Genomic DNA, 27900 nt, shown 5'->3' with positions numbered 1-27900 from the left:
GACGTTAAACCCCATCTCTCTCTCTCTCAAAACCGGTGATCAGGTATAATATTTAATTTACACTCATGGGCGTAAATATTAATCCAGCATCCGAAGGGGTATCATTACTGAAAGAAGGCCTCCAGTCCATTACTGGTGGGGAGCCACGGTGAATAAGTGGGTAAGACGCTGGCTCGATAGCCTGGAGGTCGCGTGTTCGATCCCTGCATTGGCCGAGAAAGTTCATCGTGATTTTCCGACGTGGTTTCCCCATGTCAGTGGTGCAGGACGGAGGGTCTGACAAGGACAGCTGTCTCGTCGTTCGGATGGGACGAAAAACCGAGTCCCCGTGTACACAGTGGCGTGCACGTTAAAAATCCCTTGGCAGTTGGAATTCGATATAAGAGTAGGTTATAGTTCCGCGGCCTGGGCAAATTTTCCCTTATAGCACATTATGACGTATGCCCATCTTCATTAGCCCAGTCGGGGCAGAACAGTAGGACGTTAAATCCCATTTCCTTTCTATTACTGGTGGGCCTTTATTGTAGGTCAACCTCGTAGGATTTCTATTTTACATTCGGTTTCCCCTACTGCTAAAGAATTACCCTACGCGCAAGCTAATTATTATTGAAATAAAATTGAACCAAATGTTAGTCCCGAAATGACCTAGTTTGTGTCGAGTGGACGTTAAACCCCATCTCTCTCTCTCTCTCCCTTTTCTTTATTGTAGGTCACTCCAACGTACTCTATATTTCCAAGAAACTGGGTTAACCGCGTATCGAGTCAAACTAGTCATAACGTGACATCTGGCAAAGTGAAGAGTGTTGTTTGTGTTCTTATCATAAATAACTCGCCAGGTCAGCTTTTTCTTAAAACACAAAAATGGCTCAAGAATCTTCGATTCCAGAGTTAATCACCAAGAAAAGAGATGGTCAAGAACTGTCTAAAAGGGACATCGATACATTTATCAAAGCTGTCATTACTAAGAAAGCCGAAGATGTCCAAATTGGTAAGTGACTGTTTTCATCTTGTAAACTTAAATATCTTCAATTTTGTGACCGGCTATCTTAGTTGAAAGTATGTCATTGTTTTTTGTCCCCGATTTTATGAAGCTGTTCTATCATTGAGTCATTTGGCGTGGTTTCGATTTCCCAGTTGTACGTGACAAGGAGTAGGGTCGCCTATATAACCTCGTGAGTTTTCTCCGGGTCCTCCGGTTTCCTCCCGCTGCCATAGACCACTACGCGGAATACGTTGGCTCACTAACCTCAAGGTCGGGTGTTCGATCCCTGCATTGGCCCAGGAAGTTCATTGGGATTTTCCGACGTGGTTTCCCCTTGTCAGTGATGCAGGACGGAGGGCCTAACAAGGAACAACGTATAGTCGCTCGGATTTTAGGGGTGAATGGGTGGCCGAATGGTTTACGTGTACGCGCTGCATCATGAGGTCTGCCATTGAGTCAACTGCGTCGTTTTGATTTCCTGGTTGTACGTGACAAGGAGTAGGGTCACCTGTCCAACTTCGTGGGTTTTCTCCGGGTCCTCCGGTTATCTCCGACTGCTAAAGACCTCCATGCGGAAGCGAGTATTGAAATTAAATTGAACCATATGTTAGTCCTGAAATAACCTAGTTTGCCCCCCTCTCTCTCTCTCCCACTCTCTCTCTCTCTCGCTCTCTCTGTTGATTTTATAAGCGTCCGATCATCGTTAAACACGGCTTTATGTTATATATATTATTTTTATGGCCATATTTAGGGGCTTTGAAGGAGTTTAATGAACGCAAAATATTTTCGCTCCGTAAGCCAGCACTTGAAGTTTCGACAGTTATATTTCTGAGTATTTTATTATGTCCTTATAATAAAATATATTTCTTGGAAAAGGAATAACACTTCTTTGAAAAGCGGGGCACATTGTATCATAAAGTCTGTCATTGGGTCAAGTGGTGTTCTTTCGATTTCCCGGTTGTACGTGACAAAAGGCAGTTGTCGCCCCTCCCACGTGCAAGCGAATTATTGAAATATAATTGGATCAAATGTTAGTCCTGAAATGACCTACTTTGTGTCGAATGGACGTTAAACCCCACCTCTCTCTCTCTCTCCCTCTCTCTCCAATTACAAAAATATATAGGCCTACATGTATATTGATTATATGGTAGCCTCTTGTGACACGGTCACGACCAAATTTGTAAAGAAGACGTATTTAAAACTAAATTAAAAAGTGCCGAATTTTAATTATTACAGATCAAAATGTTATAGCCATCCTTGATCCGAAAAAAGGTTATTTGGAAATTGAGACAGGCATCTTTAAACAGTTAATACACGGAAATAGTGAATCATATGTAAACAAAGAACTCAAAAATACTTATGTCACCATGACTGTCTATTTATAAAGAGTTGTGTATGCACCACTGTATTGTCGTTGTCATGTATTTGAAAAACATAATTCACCTCATACTGCACGCAGCTACCCATCTACGTCATACTTCCCAGCCGGAGCTAGCTGTAGATAGGCAGCCTAAGTTTGGGATGAATTCACCTCAGCTGACTAGTGGATTAATCGAGATGTTCAATAATTTATTCATTTCTTTGTCAACACCTCCAATAGCTCGCAATATTTTAAAACTGCTTTGAAGGGCCTGACAAGGACAGCTGTCTAGTCGATCGGGTGTGACGAAAAACCGAGGCCCCGTGTACACATTGGCGTGCACGTAAAAGATCCCTTGGCAGTTGGAATTCGATATAAGAGCAGGCCATAGTGCCGCTGCCCGGGCAAAATTTCCCTCATAGCACACTGTATAGTGTAAGCCTGTCTTCGTTAGCCCAGTAGACGCAGAGCAGTAGAACGTTAAAGAGAGAGAGAAATGGGGTTTAACGTCCACTCGACACAAACTAGGTCATTTCGGGACTAACATATGGTTTAATTTTATTACAATAATTCGCTTGCGCGTAGGGGTCTTTAGCAGTGGGAGGAAACCTGAGGACCCGGAGACCCTACTCCTTGTCACGTACAACCGGGGATTCGAAACCACGCCAGTTGACTCAATGACAGACCTTATGATACAGCGCGCACGTGCTAACCATTCGGCCATCCACCACCCCTCCCCCCTAGACTAGGCGCTGTTCTTACAATGCCCCCATCCTGAAACTTTCTCGGCCAACAGGTACTGGTATGGAAGAATAGCGTTGCCAATATTATTTCAATATTCAAGGTGCAAAAATGCATATGTCAGCAGTTCAAAATACGTATTTTAGTTTTACAATTTGCAGTTTCCATTATTCCACAATACCAATGTCACAGTGTTAAAATACAGAATATACTTTCAATAATACAAAATACAGTATAATAATTATTTTGCACATTACACTTCTCCGTTCTGCATTTTGCATAATAGAACTTATTTAAAAGATACCTTATAATGTGCAAAATAACTATTCTACCGTATTTTGTATTATTGAAAAGTGTGGAGCGATGAAAATTGCAAATTGTAAAACTAAAATACGACGAACCTCATTTGCATACGCAAAATAACCGGACTAGGATGGAAATTAATGAAATTTACTTTAAGCACCTGGTTAGTGAACAAATTTTAAAAATCGGTGTCAATGGTGATTTGTGGCGTATAAATGAACCCGAATAATTCACTTTGATCAGTTACAACTACAATACTACGGCTATTTTATTTTTCTGCATGGCATAGGCGCCATGCTGCATTGGCCAAGATAGTTTTCCCTTGTCAGTAGTGCAGGATGGAGGGCCTGTCAAGGACAGCTGTCTAGTCGTTCGGATGGAATGAAAAACCGAGGTCCCGTGTACACATTAGCGTGAAAGTAAAAGATCCCTTGGTAGTTGGAATTCGATATGAGTAGGTCATAGTGACGCTGCCCGGGCAAAATTTCTCTCATAGCCCGTCCAGTCGGAGCAGAACAGTAGGACGTTAAACCCCATTTCATTTCATTTCAGGTGCCATGCTAATGGCTATGTATTTGAAAGATCTAACAACTCTTGAAAGCAGCCACCTTACTCAAGCTATGAAAGATTCTGGAGAAACATTAAGCTGGCCAGATGAATGGACTGGTTTGTTAGTAGATAAACATAGTACTGGTGGTGTTGGTGATAAAATCAGCCTAGTGTTAGCACCAGCATTAGCAGCATGTGGTTTAAAGGTAATTATCCTTGCAGGGGCGTACATAACGATTTTGTTTGGGAGGGGGGGGGGGGTGTTTAGCCAAAATGCGACCGACTGATGCCCATACCCCTAGTACGAGTGACGCAGTCAGGAGCCGAGCACCACAGGTGCGAGTTTTGTAGGGGCCATGTGCAGTAGCGGATCTAGATAGGGGTGGGGGGTCCAAATCTAGGGCGCCACCCCAGCCACAATTCCACCCCACAATGAATTTCAACAAAATACTGGCTATAACATTAAGCGTCCCGGTAGAACATATTGTATAATTATATAGTTGTTTGCCGATCGTTGTCTCGCTGGAAAGCAGTTTTATTTAAGTTGACATAAAGTTTATGTCATATATGATTGTGCCTATAACACTGAGCAACCTGAGAAAATTTTGAAATATTGAGTCAATATCTTGGCATTTGAGGTCATTGCTTGGAGAAATTCTTGTGGACGAGAGGACCAGAAATGTGAGTCAATTAGACAAAATCTCGAGATCTACCCCTGTCAATTCCGCCTGTTTTGCAAGAGTTGACAGAACTTTTGTATAGCCTGACGCCCCACGACCCACACACCAGTGCCAGTGGTACTACACTGAAAAAAAACTTGTGTTGGATCTCAACACAAGTACTTGTGTGAAAATTATTCTACACAAAACTTGTGTTGTTTTGCATTGCATTAACACAAACTTGTGTTCTTTTTAATGCATTAACACAAATCTTGTGGGTTTTTTCATATAATTAACACAAGTAATGTGTACCGTCAACAAATATTTTTTTTTTAAATTTGAACTCCATACAAAGTCTTAATCCGGGCGTCCACAAGTATAAGAAAAGTATTTTTTACTCAGACATGATGGCCAGACAGACTTGAATGCTAATTGGTGTTAAGATGTCTGTAGTTAAAATAAAGTTGTTGATTTTTTATGGGCCCAATAAACTGGTAGATCAAAGGCCTATTGAGCGCTCATGCCCGGTGTGATTTTAACAATTGACTCCAAATGCATTGACAAGAAAATAAGTAAAACTATTATTTAATGTGATTGGTTGATAAAATCAACGTACTATAGGCTACAGTTTGTCTGCGATATCATCTCTGTGCAACCGGACATTAAATGAATTGATTTCACACAATTCATTTACCATTTAACAGCGTGCTGAAATGATTTTTGAGCAGTGATATGTTTGACAAATGTAAGCTAATGGTCACAGAGAATAAAAGACCGCAGGTTTGTGAATATTTATATAAAAAAAATAATACCATTTATTTTATGATCAGTAGTGGAATACCGCGTTTTATCAGTGAAATAAAAGTGTTATTCCACTGGCTAGTTGTTTTTACCTAAAATGATTGTAAAATCATAAAATAAATAGAACATTACGCATTCGTGAAAATATAAGTTTTCTTGCTTCTCGATGAAATAAAATATGTTATTCACTCTAAAACGACAAATATCCTCTATGTATGTAATTTAGCATCGATATTGTTTTTGTGTATAATATTAGTATTTCGTTTCCTTAAAAAAAACTCCAACAATTTAACCCGGAAGTTCATGTTTAAAATGGCGGGCGGGGACAGGGAAAAAATTTCGGCATGTTATTATCAAATCTGTTCAATTTTTCTGAAATCGTGCTTAATTAACATTAGTTTTTCGGCGCTACGATGTTGTTCAAATACGTACATTACAGAATCACATTATGATTAAACCAGAAACGGCTCGACTTGAACCAGCAGGTAAGAATCTGTTTTGAAATTATATCTTGGGAGGTTGGATTGGATTGGCGGCCATTTTGATTCTTGTTTCATGATTTTTTATATTATAAAGATCTTGCCAAGAGTAGACATAAACGCGGGCACAGACTAGAAAAAATCTTTTTACACTTTTGTGTTAGTTGAATTGTAATCTAATTTATGTTTAAAAAAACAACCTTAAATCAAATAAGCAGATATTTTCCCAAAACCCTCCGTTCAACCTCTGACTCTGTGGAATATTATTAGGCCCCTATTTTCCTGATTCAGTCACAGTTAATAAATAATAAATAATGGAACTAGAATCAGTCTGTGGAAGTTCAAGGACTCCATTTTGGCATTGAATTGGAATTTGAAGAAAAACTGGTAACAATTTCATTTAATTTTTATATTTTCTATTTTTTTTTTTTTACCAATGTCCTACAATGATTAGTGTATGTGAACATACAATCCCAAGTAAAGTATTTATATGACACTTACATGCAACAGAGAGAGAAAAATGACATAAACAAGGCCTTACGTGTATTTGTATTTGAAGAATCAAGTAGTCCAAGCTATGCCTATATGCATACCGGTAATCAACTACGACGACGATTAGCTTTCTTCCGTTTCCACCCTTTCCCTGCACACTGTTCCATTCTACTTAGCCTACAGACGCTAGGTCGTTTCGGGAAAAAGGACAGGTAAGGTTAAATTTGATATGAATAATTCGTTTGCTGGTATAGGTATTTAGCAAACGGAGGAAACCGAATGGCCCAGAGAAAAACTCAAGAGATTGGACAGGCGACTCTACTCCTTGAAATCGAAACCATGCCACTTAACACAATGACAGACCCTGTGATTTCATGTGAATGCATTAACTACTAGACCATTCCCCCCAGCCCCACCCCATATTGAATAAAAGTATGGCTTATTTCAAATATGATATTTACATATAAAGAAAGTAGAGAGACTTCAATCTTACTAGAAAAATACTAGATTACCTGAAATGAAATGGGGTTTAAAGACAACGTCCTACTGTTCAGCTCCGACTGGTCTAATGCAGTGTGCTAAGAGAAAATGTTTGTCCGGGCAGCGACACTATGGCCTACTCTCATAGCGAATTCAAACTGCCAAGAGAACTTTTATGTGTACGCCAATGTGTACATTGGATCTCAGGGGAAACCACTCTGAAAAATCAAGATGAGCTTTCTCGGTCAACCCCAAGAGGTAACCTGTGGCCTCCATGCTAGTATTCCAGCACCTAACTCACTCAGTCACCATGGTCGTCTTCTAATTACTGCGACATTGAAACCATGTGACAAACAAGGATTATAAAAATAGATTTTTACGGCTTAGGTAGTTCCTTGGGATTAAAATTTTTGATACATATACATGTAGATACATTAGTTTCAATTTCAAATCACACAGTTTGTATATATGGTATGGTAGCTTTAATGGTAAATTACATATAATGTATTTATTTTTTCAGTTTCAATATTGGATGTATATGCAAATCACCCAGGAAAAGATCATGTAACAAAAGAAATTATAAAAGTAAAAAAATGGAAGAAGAAATGGCTGGAAAAAATGATGATAGAGCAGCTTTTTCTTGGTGGGTAACTATTCAATTCTTATAGAAAAGATTGCTGTTATGCTATTTTGAAATCTAAAATTCAGTTTAGTATAGTAAAACTGTACACGTACATGTATGAGCACAGACAGAATCTTAGTTATATATGACTGTCTCATCTGTGGCAAAGCAAACCAACACATGAAACAAAACAAATGTAGTTAAATTAACATTTTTTGACTTAATCAAAACTGTCTAGTCAATTTAAGCCAACTAATGTAATACATTGCATATTTTTTTTCAGTTAGCCACCTCGGAAGATCAAGACAGCTGGAAAGGGCTATTGATATTGTGGAAGTGTTTTCTTACAGAGGTTGCTTATCAGACAAAGGCTATGTAAGTACCATGCATATTTGCTTTTTGAATCAGGAACTGGTTCTATACACTTGGTGGGGGGTGGGGGTGGATGGCCGAATGGTTAGCATGTGCGTGCTGTATCATACGGCCTGTCATCCTCGGTTGTACGTGACAAGTAGGGTTGCCTGTTCAACCTCGGGGGTTTTCTCCAGGTCCTCCGGTTTCCTCCCACTGCTAAAGACCTATATGACTTCAAAACTATAAGATGGATGCAATGTTACACCCTTTCATAATCATTATTATAAAGCGTTCAAATGCATGAATTTGTAAAATATAATTAATATCATATTGTAATACTGTTTGCAATACTGTATTCACCACTGCCTTAGTGGAGATAATTGGTAAATTAAATGATTATTTTTTCATTTTGTCTTTTTTTCAAGACTTTTGTTCTGGCTTCTGACCCATTGAGGCATAATAATCTACCTGGGTCTGTAACTTGAAAAGACACAATAAGTATTATGCAAAGTTGAAACAAAATAGAGACTCAACGTGTGGAAAAATAAGTTATTTATTTAAAAATTGTGAACCGTAGAAAGTATATTTATTGCCAACTCAACCACATACTATCATCCAGGGTTTATGGACCTACTTATAGTCCAACCTTCGACGATGGGTTGTATGTTCAATCTAGTTGGAGGTGTACGATTGAACATAAAATAATTCAATAACTCACTTCTCTTAGTATAATCTTATATTCTGTAACAATATCTAACAAAGATAATATATACATATAATACTGACCCACAGGATAGGTAACTTAATAAGGAACAGCATCTAAGAAATAACTTGTCACTATATCAGAGACCTGCCCTTCAGTATGTCCTCTGCCTGCCTGTGGTTAACTGCCCTTTTCTTTAATATACATTTTTAGGACTTTTATACCTTAGCTTTGTTTTTAGTTACAATATAATCCTTAATACCTTACTGGAATAACTTTACAATAGATAATAATTTATGAAACAATGTCTCTCTAATATAATTACAGAGTTTATTTTAATTAGGATTCTGGCTAATCTATAATGGCTCTGGCCTCAAATTAACTATGCTCTAATTCTACCTGGTCATAATACTTGAATATTAAGCCATCAAATTATTTTATAATTTTGAAAATGAAATGAAATGGGGTTTAACATCCTACTGTTTTGCTCATAAACTGGGCTAATGAAGACAGGCATACACCGTACAGTGTGCTATGAGGGAAATTTTGCCCGGGCAGTGGCGCTACAGCCTACTCTTATATCGAATTCCAACTGCCAAGGGATCTTTTACATGCACGCCAATGTGTACACAGGACCTCGTTTTTTTATCCCATCCAAACGACTAGACAGCTGTCCTTGTCAGGTCCTCCGTCCTGTATCACTGACAAGGGGAAGACACGTCGGAAAATCTGGATGAACTTTCTCAGCCAATTCAGGGATCGAACACCCGACCTCCAGGCTAGTGAGCCAGCGTCGTACCTTCTTAGCCATGTGATCTCCTTATAATTTTGAAAAAGAATATAGTGATTGTAAAAGCTAATAAGTTATCAGTTGCATTTTATTTTTGTTTTTAATGTTAAATATCCCTCTCAAACACAGTTATATTTTAATTCTCTCCAGAAATTTGTGTAAAATATAAACTGTAAATTAAAACTTTCATCTTTTAACTTTTGAATCAATTTAAGTCATCTAATACATAGTATGTTTTTTTCCAGTTAACTACATCAGAAAGATAAAAACAGTTGGAAATGGCTATTCATATTGTGGAAACTTTTCTCACAGAGCTTGATAATCAGGCAAAATGTAAGTAACATACATATTTGTATTTTTAATCAGGAAGTAGTTTTATACACTTGCTTGGTAATCTAGTTATTCTTCTTGGGGCAATGCCTAGGACTCAGCTATTTCAAGTACTTGGCATGCTTGATTTTTGCCAATCACATCCATTACAGTAAATAGCAGTAAAATAATGATGGACAATATTTTACTTTTCAAATAGATTTCAATAGATTTTAAAGGGTAATATCCAATTTGTTGTCAATGGAAATAAAATAAGAATGGGTCCAAAAATAATTAGACATTGCCAAGTAAATAGGTGCTGCCAATGATGTAGTAGGGAATCTGGATTTGCAGACAATACATGTATGAACCGGGTGAATAGTTGACCTATTATGAGACTTCAGTCCCAAATCTCAAGACTTTTTTCTGACTTGGCCTGACAAAGACAGCTGTCTAGTCCTTCCGATGAGACGAATATTGGAATGCACGTAAAAGATCCCCTGGCAGTTGGAATTCGATATAAGAATAGATGATAGTGCCGCTGCCCGGGCAAAAATTCCCTCATAGCACACTGTGTGGCATATGCCCGTCATTATTAGCCCAGTCTAGGAGCAGAACAGTAGGACGTTAAACCCCATTTCATTTCATTTCATTTTTCTGACTTTTAACCCATTTGATTTGAGCATAATAATCTGTCTGGGTCTTTAAGTGGACAAGACACAATAAGCGTTACGCAAAGTTGAAACCAAATAGAGACTCAGTCTCGATGTGGCAAAATAAATTGTTTATTTAAACATTGTATTCTTATTGCCTACTTTTTATTTTTTAGGCTGGAACACCCTTGAAAGAGTATTTGGTGTATGATAACAACAAGAGAACCCAAGCATCAATTTATTTTATACTTCTGGGAAAGAATGCATTTGACCCAATTTTTAAATATTTATTTTTTGTTATTAATGTTAAATTTTCTTCCAAAACACAATTAGATTTTAATTCTCTTCAAATATGTATGTATAATATAGCAAGTAAACTGACATATAAATCACTTAGAATTTGGTCGGAAATCATAAAGTATTTAATAGGCATTACTAGAAACCAAATGTAGATCAAATACACCCAGAATTACAAAAAACCTTGACCTACATTAAGGTGACTTTCCCTTGCTTATGAAATGAAATACGTTTTAATATCCTGCTTTTCTGTGTTCTTAGAGTGATTCTACCCTACCCTTATATCAAATATTTCAACTGTCAAGGGTTCTTTAAAGGGTACCCAGGGGGGCCGAATGGTTAATACGCACACATTTGATCAGAAGGTCTGTCATTGATTCAAATAATTCAATTTTCAAGGGTTCTTCAAAGTGTACGCAGTTAGGTTGGTTTCAATTCTGGGGGGTGGACAAGGAGTAGGGTCGCCTGTCCAATTTTGTGGGTTTTCTCCGGGACCTCCGGTTTCCTCCCACTGCTAAAGACCCTTACGCGCTAGCGAATTATTGAAATAAAATTAAACCATATGTTAGTCCCAAAATGATCTAGTTTGTGTCGAGTAGACGTTAAACCCCATTTCTCTCTGTCTCTCTCTCTTTTGATTCTGGGCTTGTACCCAATTATCCCTTGCCATATCCAACACTGAAAAGTGGGAACTATGCCGGAAAATCCAGTTGAAATTTCGCGGCCAACGCCTTATGCTCACTGAACCACTGTGGCTTATGACTTGTGATTGTATATAAATCTTTTGTACATATGATATTTTTTTATTTCAATCCTGTAATCTTGAAGCTTTGCTTCTTTTATTTATAAAATATTCATTTTGTTTGGGGTTTTTTTAATGAGGAAAAGGCTCTACATCATTTTATTACTCCTGCAAAATAGAGCAATTTTCTTTTGTTAGTTTTCTGTGTATGCTAGTTATTTCTAGATGCCTCACAAATCACTTGTAGTGTGATTTTGTAGCATTTTTCAGTTTTTGAAATTGTTTCAATTTAGTGCATAATTAATCTTATTAGTGCTTAGTTTGGATGTTATTAAATTTAGATATATTTGAATTATATATTTTGGGGTATGGGGTAGGGATACTGTGTACATATCTTTATATTCTCAGTTCTTGTTTTGGGGTAAAGAACAATTTAAATAGCTATTTTATATTTTGTGATGGGTAAAGTGTGTGGGGCAAAAAACAATTTAAATAGCTATTTTATATTTTGTGATGGGTAAAGTGGGGGGGGGGGGGGGAGGGGTCATTATATATAACACAATATAATTTGTATTAGAATTGAAGTCTCTGTTTTTCTGTTAACATTTCAAATATCTATTTAGTTTTGATGTATTAATTTACTTTTTCCTATGATTTTATGAATAAATAATAATCTTACAAAATTTTTTTTTGTTTCCTTCTTTTATCAAACTTTACAGGTCTAACAGAGCAAAGAGAGGGGTCCTGCATAGAAAGGTTGCTATGCTGGATATAAATTGGGGAAAAATACAACACAAGTTTTTGATGATGGTTATACACAAGTTTGTATGAAACCACACAAGTTTCAGAAATTTCAACACAAGTTTCAGAAATTTTAACACAAGTTTCAGAAATTTCAACACAAGTTTCAACACAAGTATTGTGTAGATTTCACACAAGTTTCAACACAAGTTTTGTGTTGTTTGATACATTTTAACACAAGTTTTGTGTTGTTTCAACATTTAACACAAGTTTTGTGTTGTTTTAACACAAGTTTGTGTTGTTAAATAGAGACACCTAACTTGTGTTGAATTTAACACAAGTTTGTGTTCTTTCAACACAAGTTTTTTTTCAGTGTACTAATATAACTAGGCAGATCAGTATAACCGTGAATATGATAGTGCTGAGACAGTATAAGACAACAGGGGAGTGGAAGAATGATGTTATATACTGGTGATAATATTGTGAATTGTTGGTATTTCCTTCTTTCAATATATCATTTGTTCATTATTCATTCTTTCATTTAAACATTTCTATTTTTCTTATGTTTCTATTAATCCTGCGTTGTTAATTAGACGTTAAGCTACTTATCTAATGACAGACAGTTGACAGCTGACACATTAATAGATTTAATTACTATCTTATTGTTTATTTTAAATGAATCCAAATTCTCGTTAACGAGAGGATAAGAAATGGGACAGAATCTTGAGTCCTATCTGTCAATATCGCCTGTTTTGTGAGAGTAGAACTAACAATTCTATACAGTCTTTTGACCCACGACTCACTCACTAGTGGTACTACTAACTGGGCGATTCACTGTAACTATGAATATGATAGTGATGAGACAGAGAGGGAGTTGAAGAATGATGGCATAATGGAATTGAGCGCCGATATGTAACTGAGCTTTTAATTTTTGAGGACTGGGCCTGAGGGCACTTTACCGCAATGGGGCGCTTACTTGGTCTCTGAAATGCCCTGGACTTTGGAGAGAGATTTTGCAGAATTCTGATGGTCAGAAATCACCCCATTATATCATTTAGTCTGAGACCGACTGCGGTGAGCACTTTTTTTTGAGACCGACTATTTTTTTGCCATGGGGTGAAAAACATTTTTTTCAAACATGATCAGTTGACAAGGTTATTTTATACTAAAGTTTTGCGTGAGTAGAGTGACGTGTGCAGTGTGCACTTATTTTGATACCGACTGCTCATATCTTACGACCGACTGCACGGATTTTGCGACCGACTAGTATTTGGGATCTATTCTGGCATTATTTGTTTACCTCATTATTTCATTAAGACGGCGATGCATAATTTTGAGACCGACTGCAGTGACTGCACTTATTTCATTAAGACGGCGATGCATAATTTTGAGACCGACTGCAGTGACTGCACTTATTTTGAGACCGACTATTTTCCTACCTGGGGGAAATTTTGTTCTTAAACCTACATACTCATAACAGAATAAGAGTGAAACACATCATTTTTTCAAACATGATAAGTTGACAAGGTTTTTTTATACTAAAGTTTTGCGTGAGTAGCGTGACGTGTGCAGTGAGCACTTATTTTGATACCGACTGCTCTTATTTTGCGACCGACTGCACTGATTTTGCCCCCCCCCCCCAACACCCACCCCCCACATTTACGCCCCCGTATCCTTGTACAGGAACAATACCAACCATAATTGAAACCATCTCACCACCTGTGTCATTCTATTGGCCATATTCCAATGGTTAAATCTATTTGATAAGGCCAACTTCAGGTTTGGTTAAAGGTCACGAGACGTAAACAACAGTCCTAATGCTTACCCTAAGCCTAACCCACAATCTCGCCAACAAACATTCTTTCTAACTCTTTTACAGGAACAATACCAACCATAATTGAAACCATCTCACCACCTTTGTCATTCCATTGGCCATAACCCAATGATATCCTTATGTATTGTGACAATCTGATTTCGTTTCGTTTTTTATAGTTCAAAATTTCGTTTTACTTGTCTTTACTACACTAGGATTTGGGAGAGTTCTTATATAAGCGGCGTTCTAGATGATGTGAGGGATTAGCCAATGAAACGGTCTGTTACGGCGAATTTTTGGCGTGAGGTAAACGGAACTGTGGGTAACCCACTAGAAACATCAACGCTGATTGGTTAATCAAATGTCTGACGTCATAGGGCAAAAAGCTGCTAGTGTGACCTCTGACACGACCTTCCACTACAACTGGTCAGATCTACATGTAGTGTAGACCATCGAAAGTATAAAAAAACGAAACGAAATATAGATCTGGGGCCTGTTTCACAAAATTTTAACTAAGATAAAATCCAAATTTTAGTAATTTGATTGGATAATATTACATTGATTTTAGTGCTAAGCCAATCAAAATTGAAGTATCTACTAAAATTTGGATTTTATCTTTAGTTAAAATTTCGTGAAACAGGCCCCTGTATTTTGTTCAGATTGGTATTGTGTGAGAGATAACTCTAAATATAACGCCACGTATTTGAATAATCAATAGGACTTGGGAACACTCTTTGTTTTAACTTTACAATCCTTACATAGGAATTCAAAGGTGGGCTATTTCCTTATTTACATCTTCGCTAGCCAAGATTTAAGACTCGTTTCTCTTCTCTTCACCCTTGGCAGATCTCGGGTTACGAATCGCTTCTCAACTCTTCACACTTGGCAGATCTCGAATACATTTTAGAGAGAAGCAAATCTTAATACTTAGCTAGCGAAGATGCTTTCCAACATACGTATAACAAAACGATTTTGGTTGACTTGCGATGATGTCTATGTAAGGGGTGCAACTTCGATATATTACCAGGTGGCATTGCGCGCGAACTCCAAAATGTATTCGAAATCTGTCAAGGGTGAAGAGAAGAGAAGTGAATCGCACTCGGCAAACCTCGGCAGATTCCGTTACTCTACATCTAGCCTCGGCTGTATGACGGTAAGTGATATGTGCCTACGCCTATACAACTGCGATGCGGCGCCGGTTTACTTCTTAGGAAAACTTGCCGCTTTTAAAAAGAAAAATTGCGTCGCTCGAAGCGTGTGTAGAATTTTTAGTGCAAAGTTGTCCTTGTTTGAAGAAAAATCGGATAAACTTGAAAGAAAAACATCTTTAGACTTTGAAATATTTGTATGATAAAACATTCTTCAAAGGGGTCGTCATCCGGGAACTTGAAAGTAGTTCAAATGGCGGATTTCGTCATATAGCCGAGGCTAGATGTAGCTAGGGTACTGGAATCTGCTGAGGTTTACCGAGTGAAGCGAATCGTAGACCTTGGCTAGCGAAGATGCCTTATTTAGGGAGACCCAATTCCTTGAAATCTCGAATATTTTCCAATTTTCGCAACAAAACCCAGATTGTTTCAGTCTCCTGTTTTACGATATTTTAGGTACCAATGATATCCGGAAGAGGATTGGCACATACCGGTGGTACATTAGACAAACTGGAAGCAATACCGGGATTTCGGATTGCCATGGAACCAAAAGAGATGACAGACATACTCAGGGATGTTGGTTGTTGTATGGTTGGCCAGACGGCTAATCTCTGTCCTGCAGACAAAATATTATATAAATCACGTGATATAACCGGAACTGTTGATAACCTTGGATTGATTACAGGTGAGGTGGAGAGAGAGAGAGAGAGAGAGAGAGAGAGAGAGAGAGATGGGGTTTAACGTCCACTCGACACAAATTAGGTCATTTCGGGACTAGCATAGGGTAATTAGGGTTCAATTTGCGCGTAGGGGTCTTTAGCAGTGGGAGGAAACTGCTGAAAACCCGGAGAAAAACCACGAGGTTGGTGAATATTTATGTCTAAAGACTCCATAGAAGGTTTCGCTTCAGATGGGGGGGGGGGGGAGCCCATGCTCCGCCCCATGGCCCATGCTTTCTAATACTATGTTATGACAGTATGACAAAATGATCCAAGGACCTTTTAAAACAATTTTTGATTCCTCAAAAAATATATCGTGCAGCTGAATCATCTAGGTATGACCAGTGTTGAAAAGGAGTGGGGGGGGCAACAAAAGTCTCGCACCAATACATTTTTGTTTTTCCTCTCAAGGGCCCTGGCTTCAGATATTGCTTCCTCGTCTGCAGAGCTGTTCACGTATCTCGATAATGCTGAGATTTTTAGTTTCAATTTACATGTAGGCCAGTGATTCTCAACACAGGTGTGCCGCGAGATCTTCTTAGGTGTGCCGCGGAATTTTGAACGGCACACTAAGAAAATTCGAAAAACCACACGTGATCCAAATTGAGTATTCACTGGTGTCTACTGATACGTTCATGGCTGTGTTTTCTTTATTTAGTTTGAGTCATTCTATGTATCTATGACTAGTCTGTGTCAACGGTTATATGCCGTCTGGCTTATCATGTTTTAATTTTGCAAAATTCCAATATTTTTCATATATATTTAGCCAGGCGTGTTGCTATTTTTTCATGTGTTCCAAGATATGCCGTTGGCAAAAAAAGGTTGAGAACCACTGATGTAGGCTATAGTTATCTCATATCCATCCGCCTTCTCTTACGTAGACTTTTTTACATTGCCATGTTTAGTACCAATCTTTATGGCCGTTGTAAACCAGAAAATTAAATTTGTTGTGAAGATAAAGCGACAACGATGTTTATTATTTAGTGATTGTACATATAGCAGGGGCGGATCCAGAGGGGGGGGGGGGACAAACCCCACCCTGCTCAGCTTCACAAAGAGAGAGAGAGAAATGGGGTTTAACGTCCACTCGACACAAACTAGGTCATTTCGGGACTAACACATGGTTCAATTTTATTTCAATAACTCGCTTGCGCGTAGGGGTCTTTAGCAGTGGGAGGAAACCGGGGGAACCGGAACCCGGAGAAAACCCACGAGGTTGGACAGGTGACCTTACTCCTTGTCACGTGCAACCGGGGATTCGAAACCAACAGCTACATAAAAAAAATTGTAAAAAAACACTTTATAAGAAAAGTGTAAGGGTCGTGTGCTTTATCCATTATCATCAGATGGTGGGACGGGATTGGCATTCAAAGCGCGTAATAATGATACAGACATGCGTGATATCACAATTAATGCTTTGCGTCAATGAAAATGCATTACAATGTAATCGTATTAATTATTTATAAAAATTGACATCAAACGGGGTGTTGGATTTCTCTCTTTAGCTACATGTAGCTCAATATGTATATACGTAATTTAGAGACGAAGATGGCATCGTACATTGTCAACACTCAACTGTCAAATGTCCTTAACAGGATCCCAGCAGAAACCCTCCTGCAACAATTCCTGGATCCGCCCCTGTGATTGTGCATGTACGTACTGTATTTTGACTTTTGTATAGTTGGCCAGACGGCTAATCTCTGTCCTGCAGACAAAATATTATATAAATCACGTGATATAACCGGAACTGTTGATAACCTTGGATTGATTACAGGTGAGGTGGAGAGAGAGAGGGGGGGGGGGGGGTAAGTCCACTCGACACAAACTAGGTCATTTCGGGACGAACACGTGGTTCAATTTTATTTCAATAATTCGCTTGCGCGTAGGGGTCTATAGCAGTGAGGGGAAACCGGAGGGCCCGGAAAAAATCCACGAGGTTGGACTCAATGACAGACCTTATGATGCAACGCCCACACGCTAACCATACGGCCATCCACCCCCCACCCCCCTTAAACATAAAGTACAGAAATAAATATTAATGTTTATTAGACCTAATGGTGTCAAAGATAAAATATGTTCACATAAGCATATATACATTCTCCGAAAGTACATATACATATTATGTATGGTAAAATTTAATTTTTTGTACACGTTATTAACATCTGAAGAGGTCTATAGAGGGCAGACAGGTAGCTTATATGATTTAAAGGGACAATAACACTCTTGCTGGCTTGACAGCGCCAGAAAATAAAAAAAATAGCCTTATTCTAAGTACTAGATGTGTTAGTGTCCTACCTGTTGTGTAAATTATCCATTAAATCCTATTTTACTTGTCCAGAGGGTTCAAAAATATTTTTAAATCCAAGTAACATTTGAAAAGCTTTACATCAGGCTTTTCAAATCATTTAGTTGAATTTTTCCAATTTTTTAAATTAGGTGTGTTAAGATGAAATTTGTATCATCAATTAATTGGAATATTGTATAATAGTACAATTTGTTGACCAGAATAAAGATTGGGACATATTAGTCAGTTACAACAAGAGTGGTATTGAACCTTTAATGTATGTCAAAATGAAGTAAAGTGTTGAATTATTTACCTGGACGTATTTTTTATTTCTTTATCTACCGTAACCATAAAAGAACTTGTACTTTATCAACTTTAAACATTATGACGTCACATTAATAATGAAGTCACATTGTAATAATCATATTAAACATACATTACGCAAGAGCTAAATCTGCCTATTGCAGGTCTTTCTTCAAACTGCACGCAGCGATCCATCTACGTCATACTTCGAGAATAATGATCACTGCACTAGTTAGCCTCCATTTAAAACGCTCACGTGAACATTTTGGGGCCGGACTTATCGACTGGACTACAGCTTTGTGTACACATCAGAGTAAAAATAACCCGATCAACTAATAAATAAATAAATTAAAGGTCGGCCTCCATTTAAAACGCTCACGTGATCATTTTGGGGCCGGACTTATCGACTGGACTACAGCTTTGTGTACACATCAGAGTAAAAATAACCCGATCAACTAATAAATAAATAAATTAAAGGTCGGCGGGTTCTCCAACATGACCATTTCAATACGGCAGTAGCTTATCTTAACAATAATCATATTGATGTTGGTAACAGCGGTTAGGTCAAAAGGACAGCAGAGATTTCACTCTTTGTTACACAAGCACGTGTTTTATGTAAACACATGTCATAGGCAAAATGTCAACTTCTGCCATTCCGGTAAAAGCGATATATAATATGTGCTAGTGGGTAATATTGTAATACACTCTTTGCCATTGTAAACTGTTTTTAGAGTTTCAATCTGTTTATCTTTCAAAACAAGGTTAGATACTCCTAAATTTGTCTTCGCAAACAAAACCGCCCATGTGAAGTTATCTTTCATGGTAATCATGGGCGCCGCCATATTGAATAATTAGAGGACAATTTGGTGATTCAGCTTTGATTAGTTTGACATCTTTCACACACACAGCGGCTAAATAAACATATTTAATTTCATTCAATATGACAATAGAAGAGAAATAAATACCTCTAAAAATTACTAAAAGCATACTCAGTGTTTTCAACTAAAATCGTCGATGTAGGAATTAAAATGTCGGGTAATTAGCTTAGGGCCTGTTATCAGGCGGAGCTAGCTGTAGACAGACAGCCTAAGTTTGGGATGTTCTTTCTTTAGGCATGAAATGTTATCTAAATTATTAATTAGAAATGTAATCGTTAGCCTGCGATGTTTATTGGATTAGGTTCCGATTTGCTGTTCAACTTCCATTCATGATTTAATCGTGAAATGGATAATCGAGACTATGTTTTTTTTATCGTATCGAAAATTCAATCGCTAAAACCTCGCTTCAGTGTAGATCAATTTGACTTTACATTATCTATTTTTTAACTTGTATAGGGAGAACTGCCAGCTCTTTATCTAATCTTCCATAATGTACCTTTAATATATATATTTAGCATCCATTGTTTCCAAGAAAGCTGCTGAAAACCTCAATGCTCTAGTACTGGATGTGAAGATGGGGAAGGGTGCTTTTTGTGATGACATGAAGAAAGCTACAGATCTTGCTGAACGCATGGTAATCTTATTATTATTATTGTTATAAACATATGGTAAAATGAAATGAAATTGGGTTTAACATCCTACTGTTCTGTTCTGACTGGGCTAATGACGAAATGTATACTTCATACAGTGTGCTGTAATGTTAAGGTTTTGCGAGCGTCTGATCGGTCCTCATAGACACAAAACATGTGCTGATCGCTTCATAACTTTATTACTCACTAAAAACCCGGCAAAATATGCCTACGTATATGATCATGTATGTGACCACGTGACCACAGTGAGGTTTAGCCCGTTACCCTCGATATGGTTAGACATAACATGTGCTATGAGAGCAATTTTGCCTGGACAGCGGCACTACAGCCTACTCTTATAACGAATTCTAACCGCCAAGGGATCTTTTTACGTGCACGCCGATGAGTACACGGAACCTCGGTTTTTCGTACCATCCGAACGACTAGACAGCTGTCCTTGTCTTGCCCTCCGTCCTGCATCACTGACAAGGGGAAACCACGCCGGAGAATAACCAAATGGTCTTTATCATCGAATCCAACCTCGTGGGTTTTCTCCGGGTCCTCCGGTTTCCTCCCACTGCTAAAGACCCCTACGCGCAAGCGAATTATTGAAATAAAATTAAACCATATGTTAGTCCCGAAATGACCTAGTTTGTGTCGAGTGGACGTTAAACCCCATTTCCCTCCCTCTTTATCATCGAAATCTTCGTGGTAAAAACGGGTCGTCTGATATAATACTTTCAGTTTTCTGGGGAATGCTCACTAGTCTGCGGGTCATTTCTCCTCGGGTTCATTACTCCACCGATATCTATTATAGGGGTTGGGTTAGGGTTAGAGTTAAGGTACACTAGTCCGCGGGTTCATTAGTACACCGCTATCTATTATTAGGGCTAGGGTTAGGGTTCATTAGTACACCGCTATCTATTATTAGGGTTAGGGTTAGGTTTATTGATACCCATATTTATAGTATTTCTTATAGCGGCGGACTAGTGAACCCCTCCCAGTTTCCTTCAGGACGTAGATCCCCGAGAAATGCTGCCATCTTTTCTGAACATGATTCGGGCGCGCTGAAGTGAAGAAAATTCATTCTAGTAATTTGACCAATAACCATTTTTTTTGTAACATCTTTAGGTTAATGCAGGGAAAGGTATGGGAATAAAAACATCAGCTTTGATAACGGACATGAACTCGCCTATCGGTTATATGGTAGGAAACGCGCTGGAGGTGGCAGAAGCTGTGGACTGTCTTCATGGTAATGGTCCTTCAGATGTGACAGAATTGGTGGAAAATCTAGGTAAGTCGACCAGTTTGTTTATCAAATTGCATACCAGTGTCGTCCATTGATATATACCTTAGAGACCTTCTCAACACCAATACACTTTGCAGAACCCTTCGATCACAACCTCTTAATTAAGTCTTTTTCAAAAAAGCAACTCCGGTGATAGGTCTTTCACAGAAGTTATGGAATTCAATATCAAACGAAATCAAAAGCGCAAATGCTATTAAAGTTTTTAAAAAGTATCTTAAAACCAAACTTTTTAATCAAATATAAATTTGATTGAATACGGCTCTAGCTGTGTTTGTGTCAGACTTTTACCATGTGTACTAAATAATGTTCTCTGTATTTTGTTTATGTCTTTTTTTTATTGATTAATGTGTTGTGATTGTTGTAATTTTATATTAGTTGTACTTATGTAAAGCGCCCGAGAGCAGCTCGCTGTGTTGAACTGTCGGCGCTATATAAATTTATTATTATTATTATTTTTATTATTATTATTATTATTATTATTTTTATTATTATTATTATTTTTATTATTATTGTTATTATTATAATATCATTACTATTAATATTATTATTATTATTATTATTATTATTATTTTATAAATATTATTATTATTCTTTGCGAATTTTAAGTGTGTAAGATTTACTTTAACCTTAGTAAAAAGGGTAAGCGGTATCACGTTTTATACTAACCAATTACGTGGCCCAGTGCATAAGGCGCTGGCTCGCTAATCATGGTATAGTCGTTCGTATGGGACGAAAAATCGAGGACCCGTATATACATACATTGGCGTGCACGTAAAAGATCCCTTGGCAGTTGGAATTCGATATAAGAGTAGGCCATAGTGCCGCTGCCTGGGCAACATTTCCCTCATAGCACACTGTATGGTGTATGCCAGTCTTCATTTACCTATACCTTTACCTGGAAGATTAGAACGGCATTGTCTTTGCTCCTTCTTTACCATCTTGAAATACTTGCCCTAAACCATATCCGAAATGACAAGGAGTAGGGTCGCCTGTCCTACCTTGGGGATTTTCTCCGGGTCCTCCGGTTTCCTCCCACTGCTAAAGACCACTACGCGCAAGCGAATTATTGAAACAAAATTAAAACCATGTGTTAGTCCCGAAATGACCTAGTTTGTGTCGAGTGGACGTTAAACTCTCTCTCTCTCTCCCCTCTCTCTCTCTCTCTGTCTCTCCTCACCATATCCCAAATTCATTTTTATAGGTGCAAAGTTATTGGTATCTATGGGACGTGCTGCTACAGCTGACGCTGGTCGAGAACGTATCCGCCAAACGTTACAAGATGGCACAGCTTTGGATAAATTTTGTTTGATGGCGATACGTCAAGGTGTTGATGAAGCCGTAGTAAAGTCTTTACGTGAAGATCATTCTAAAGTATTACCAAAAGCTAAAATACAAACTCCGATCAAAAGTGTGAAATCAGGTAGGTACATATACATAGGGTAATTTTGACTAAATCTATTTGTCAAGCCAGCTCAATTTTTGTCAAGGTCGCTGAGATGTAAATAAGGCTAGGGCACGTGATTGTTGGCGAGATTGTAGGTTAGGGCTAGATCCAGGGTTAGGGTTAGGGTAAGTGGTAGTCCTGTTTACATCTCGTGACCTATGACGAACAATTGAGTTGGCCTTATCATTTAGCGCTAACCGTACACACATAGGGTAATTTGCGGTGTCTGTGATTCTACCAAAACGACGGGGGATCACGGTGGCTAAGTGGGTAAGACGCTGGCTCACTAGCATTGGCCGAGAAAAGTTCATCCAGATTTTTGGGCGTGATACCCCCTTGTCAGTGATGCAGGACGGAGGGGAGGGTCTGGCAAGGAAAGCTGTCTAGTCGTTCGGATGGGACAAAAAACCCGAGGTCCCGTATACACATTGGCTTGCACGTAAAAGATCCCTGGGCAGTTGGAATTCGATATAAGAGTATTCTGTAGTACCGCTATCCGGGCAAAATTTCCCTAATAGCACACTGTAGGTGGGTGTATGCCCGTCTTCATCAGCCCAGTTCGGAGCAGAACAGTGGGACGTTAAACTCAATTTCATTTCCCAAAACGGCGAACGGCAAAGATAGGGATAATACGACTTGATGATCGGGATTCCTTTATTTCCCGCGTGTTTTGTATTCTGCTATAAAAATTGGAACTACCGGAAAATTCACAACGAAACCATAGATCGTACATAGTACAGTTCTATGACGAAACGAATAAATTCTCTGTGTTGATAACACGAGAAGGCGTCCATTTTAAATACCATTTATAGACATGTCTTCTCACACTGATCAGCAGTGAATTTTTCGCTAGGCCGCTACAATCACTGATAAGGATGTTATCGATGCGACTTAATGAGCCACAAATATTAACTTTTTTCCTGCGACAAATTAAATTCTAAAACATTTTTTTTATGTATTGGAAAAATAAATAAAGGCGTTTGACTTATTTGTAGGTAAAAATTATTTCCTATTTAGTGTAAATGGGTATTAAAATGACTAAAAGGCAGCATTCCGTCCGAAGCAGTAATGTCTTATGTAAACAATGCACTCGCCATTCAGCCAATGATTGACGCCGTGTGCTGTGACGGCACGTGTTAAGGCAGTCATCTTTGACAGAGATATTACTACTTGACTCGTAATTCTCTGTGAAACAGATTGCCATCAACACTGATTGGTTAATCAAATGTAGTATAGATTTGACCCGAATTCTTAAAAAGGTTACGTGTCCGGATAAGCAGTTTTGACATTCACGTCCAAACGATTCAATATTTTGAGCTGAAAGTTTGAGACAAGGTAAATACACCATCCCTCTATATTTTGGCGTTTAAATTTCATACGTACTCAGACTTTTATTTTTGAGACTCTGTTCACATCGGGATAGTCCCTTTAACTATAGCGAGAACTGTCAACTCTTTATCTAATATTCTATAATGCCCTTTAACTAGAATTTGAATATTACAGGAACCGTTTGCTCTATTGATCCTATGGTCTGTGCCCAGTTTGCCCAGTCAATGGGAGCAGGAAGATATAAATCAGATGATATTCTGAAACTGGAAGTTGGTTTACAGCTGCTCGTCAAAGTTAATACACAAATAAAAGAAGGTAATATAATTTTTTTTTTTAGAAAATACGTAAAACATATTTGCAAATGGTTTGCTGTTATATATAGGTAATGATTTTTTTTTAGAATAGGCCTACGTAAAAAAAATATTTGCAAAAAGTTTGCTGTGATTTGAAACCCAACCATCATATTCGTGACAGAGAGAGAGAGAGAGAGAGAAATGGGGTTTAACGTCCACCCGACACAAACTAGGTCATTTCGGGACTAACATATGCTTTAATTTTATTTACATAATTCGCTTGCGCGTAGGGGTCTTTAGCAGTGGGAGGAAATCGGAGGACCCGGAGAAAACCCACGAGGTTGGACAGGCGCCCCTACTCCTTGCCCCGTACAACCGGGGATTCGAAACCACGCCAGTCGACTCAATGACAGACTGTATGATACAGCGCGCGCACGCTAACCATTCAGCCATCCAACCTCCCCCCCCCCCCATATTCGTGACGCATGAGACTCAATCTCGATGCCAGACATAAATTTACCCTTTGTTCTTCTCTGGTAAAACTCGCCGGCCATTTTGAATGTCACGTGATGTAACCTTCGTTTGCTTCACAAAGATCTAAGATGGCGGCTCAAACTCGCTTTTCCTCAGAAATTTCACATATTTAGTCGAATCACTCACATTGTGCGCTAAACCACCAAATCAACTGTTTTCGAATTAACTTTTGATGTCAAGATGGGGAAAATGTTCTAAGGATCATTAATGTGTAACGCGTGCAACGAATTGATGCCTAATTGTCGAGAAATCGGCAGCATTTCATTTTAACAAATGCTGCCAATCAGTAGCCACTGTTGGAGGAGCTTAGGAACCGAATTCACGCTTGTTAATGGCCGGCGAGTTTTACCAGAGATAAACGAAAGGTAACGTTATTTCTGGGATCCGTCTGTCCATTTTCTTGCCTTGTTCAAGAATTGTGCAGTATTATCTATGGCCAGTTTTAACACAAATATAGACGGCTTTTCTCAACAGAAAATCTGCTTGGCTTAAATTATAGATGTTTACAGCCAGGTGTCGACTTTTCGAAATGGCACAACCAGAAGCTTTGAGATTAAAATATACAAATGAAATAAAATTTAATGTCCTGCTGTTCTGTTCCGAACTGGGCTAATGACGGACATACGCTATACATTGTGCTATGAGGAAAATTTTCCCCAGACAGCGGCACTACGGCCTAACAGGCCCGTAACTAAGGGGGGGGGGGGGCGTCAATTTTACAGCACCCCTGAGAACACTTCCCGCCCGCTCGTTGCTCTGAGCTAGTTACGGCTCTGCGGCCTACTCTTATATCGAACTCCAACTGTCAAGGGATCTTTTACATGCACACAAATGTGTACACGGGACCTCGGTTTATCGTCCCATCAGACGATTAGACGGCTGTCCTTGCGGGAAAAAATTAAAATATACAAGAAAGTATTTAATGTATCCATTATCAAATTTTATACTTCAGGTGACCCGTGGGTTATCGTTCATCATAATGATCAACTTCCCGAATCCCAGATTTCATTCCTGAACAGCGCAATTCATGTTGGAACTAGCACTTTAAATACCAGGATTCTTAAAGTTATAGAGTAGCACTGATTTTTTTAATTTGTACAAGATCGAACAAAATATTTTGGACTATTGTCTCGCTTGGTTAGTTTTTTTTTCCATATAGATGTGTTCTTTTATGACGTCACGCAGGTTACCCACAATGTACTGTCCGTCATCTTGAATGGCAATAACCAGTGCAACATTCGTATATGAAATTTTGAAAATAGATATTAAATACCATTAGCTATGTAAGGCCTAATATATACCTTACATAATAATAATAATAATAATAAAAACTTTATTTAATGAGGCAACGTATTTAGTTTGCAAAAAAAAAACTAATCTTCCATAGGTCCCTCCTAAACTACAAAGACATATATACATGTAATATCAGGATAAATTTAAAATCATTAGAAATGCAATAGCATTTTAAAGTGGGAAGTTTGATAAGTCACTCCCAAACTACAAAACATATACATTATACAAGTAGAATATAGGAAGAACACTATAATTACACACAAAATAAAATAGAATGCAGTTGCAAGTTAAAAATAATAAGTATGTCATCAGTTGAATATTATGGTTCCTTCAGTGTGCAAAATAAATGAGTTATTAATATAATTTAATATAATTTTAGAAATCTCTATAAACATTATTCTATGATCTTTGATGTTTATTATTGTCAATTTTTGTATTGTATGCTTTACCATATTCGTGTATATATCATGCAGTTGTGTAATAAAACATTATTATTATTATTACGTAGGCCTATTAGCTACACTCAATTATATAAAACAACGTATTACACAAATAGGCCTGTATGCTTAGGCTATTTTCATTTGTTTGACACTACATGTAGGCCTATCTTACATGTAAGAATTTGACACATATCCTCTAAAGAATATTCTCAACCAGTGTGCCTGCCGCCATATCTTCGTAAGCGTGCCGCGAAATTTTGAATGGCACATTAAGAAAATTTCTCACTAAAGCCAGCTATTTGATGAAATTCGAAACACCACAATATATACTAATGTCGAAATGAAAGTATACACTGTGCATTTCGTCCTGCTTCAAACAAAGTCGTTTTCCAATTGTATGCGGTCTTTGGGTACAATGTCAATTTGCTTTGCTATTTATTTGCTTAGAAATATTGAGTTTGGACGCACGAGACATGTTCAGTGTAGTTTTATCACATTTTGTTGATTCAAACAAAACTTAGTCATATTTTTAGTGTGTATACTTTCTTTTGGACATTGGTAGTCATTCTATGTGTCTATGACTAGTCTGTCTACGGTTTACTTACTGTGTTTTTATTTTGCAAAATTCAAATATTTGTCATATATTTAGCCAGGTGTGCCGCTATTTTGTCATGTGTTCCAAGGTGGGCCGTTGGCAAAACAAGATTGAGAACCACAAATTAGACCCATATACTCATACCAGGGGCGTGGTGACCCATGATTTGTATGAGAAACGAGATTCCACACGGGTCCCCAAAAAGCAATATTTATGTGTGTGTGCGAGGGAGGGGTCCCTCCCAGTGCCGCCGCGTAATATTGGACTGTGTGGAAATGAAATGAAATGAAATGAAATGGGGTTTAACGTCCTACTGTTCTGCTCCTAACCTGGGCTAATGAAGACGGGCATACGCCATACAGTGTGCTATGAGGGAAATTTTGCCCAGTCAGCGGCACTACGGCCTACTCTTATATCGAATTCCAACTGCCAAGGGATCTTTTACGTGCACGCCAATGTGTACACGGGACCACGGTTTTTCGTCCCATCCGAACGACTAGACAGCTTTCCTTGTCAGCCCCTCCGTCCTGCATCACTGACAAGGGAGAACCACGTACGCCGGAGGGACGCAAAAACTCAAAACCATGACGCAAAGCGCGTCATTGCGCCCATCTCACTTAGCTCCTACATCATACCTAAAAATTCTTGTACACGTCTGCTCACAAATCAGAAACGATCTGATTAAAACACAGATCCTATTTCGTTTCGTTTTAAAATATCGTTTTACTTGTCTGTTATAGAACACGCGTTCTGGGTGGCGTGAGGGATATTGTTAGCCAAAGAAACGATCTGTTACGGCGACTTCTTGGCGTGCGATGCAACGAACTGTGGG

At 38.3% G+C, this 27900-nt stretch overlaps 1 protein-coding gene, 1 long non-coding RNA gene and 1 other non-coding gene across 4 annotated transcripts; all 3 read left to right on the top strand.

The window, feature by feature from the left end:
• Nucleotides 1-754: 754 nt before the first annotated feature.
• On the top strand, nucleotides 755-15717 carry LOC130010485 (thymidine phosphorylase-like; the record flags this gene model as incomplete). The annotated part of the gene is made up of 3 exons (XM_056100151.1): nucleotides 755-988; nucleotides 3939-4141; nucleotides 15475-15717. Coding segments are annotated over exons 1-3 (573 nt in total), but the record flags the coding sequence as incomplete, so codon positions are not given.
• Nucleotides 6214-11838, top strand: LOC126819740 (uncharacterized). 2 transcript variants are annotated; one of them, XR_007679728.2, is made up of 5 exons: nucleotides 6214-6261; nucleotides 7367-7489; nucleotides 7752-7843; nucleotides 9561-9648; nucleotides 10454-11838. It is a non-coding gene; the product is annotated as an uncharacterized LOC126819740 (long non-coding RNA). The 2 variants fall into 2 exon arrangements; XR_007679727.2 differs by lacking the exon at nucleotides 6214-6261 and adding an exon at nucleotides 6436-6578 and having other exon boundaries at nucleotides 10454-11003.
• Nucleotides 15718-17378: 1661 nt separating the features above from the next.
• Nucleotides 17379-26536, top strand: LOC126819712 (uncharacterized). Its single transcript, XR_008787807.1, has 6 exons — nucleotides 17379-17511; nucleotides 19718-19836; nucleotides 20963-21125; nucleotides 22342-22560; nucleotides 24088-24228; nucleotides 25693-26536. It is a non-coding gene; the product is annotated as an uncharacterized LOC126819712 (transcript).
• The last annotated feature ends 1364 nt before the right edge of the window (nucleotides 26537-27900 follow it).

Source organism: Patella vulgata, chromosome 4, assembly GCF_932274485.2.
Source record: "Patella vulgata chromosome 4, xgPatVulg1.2, whole genome shotgun sequence".
Classification (NCBI taxonomy): Eukaryota; Metazoa; Mollusca; class Gastropoda; family Patellidae; genus Patella; species Patella vulgata.
The sequence above is the reverse complement of the archived record's forward strand: the minus strand, read 5'-3'. Positions and strand labels throughout refer to the sequence as shown.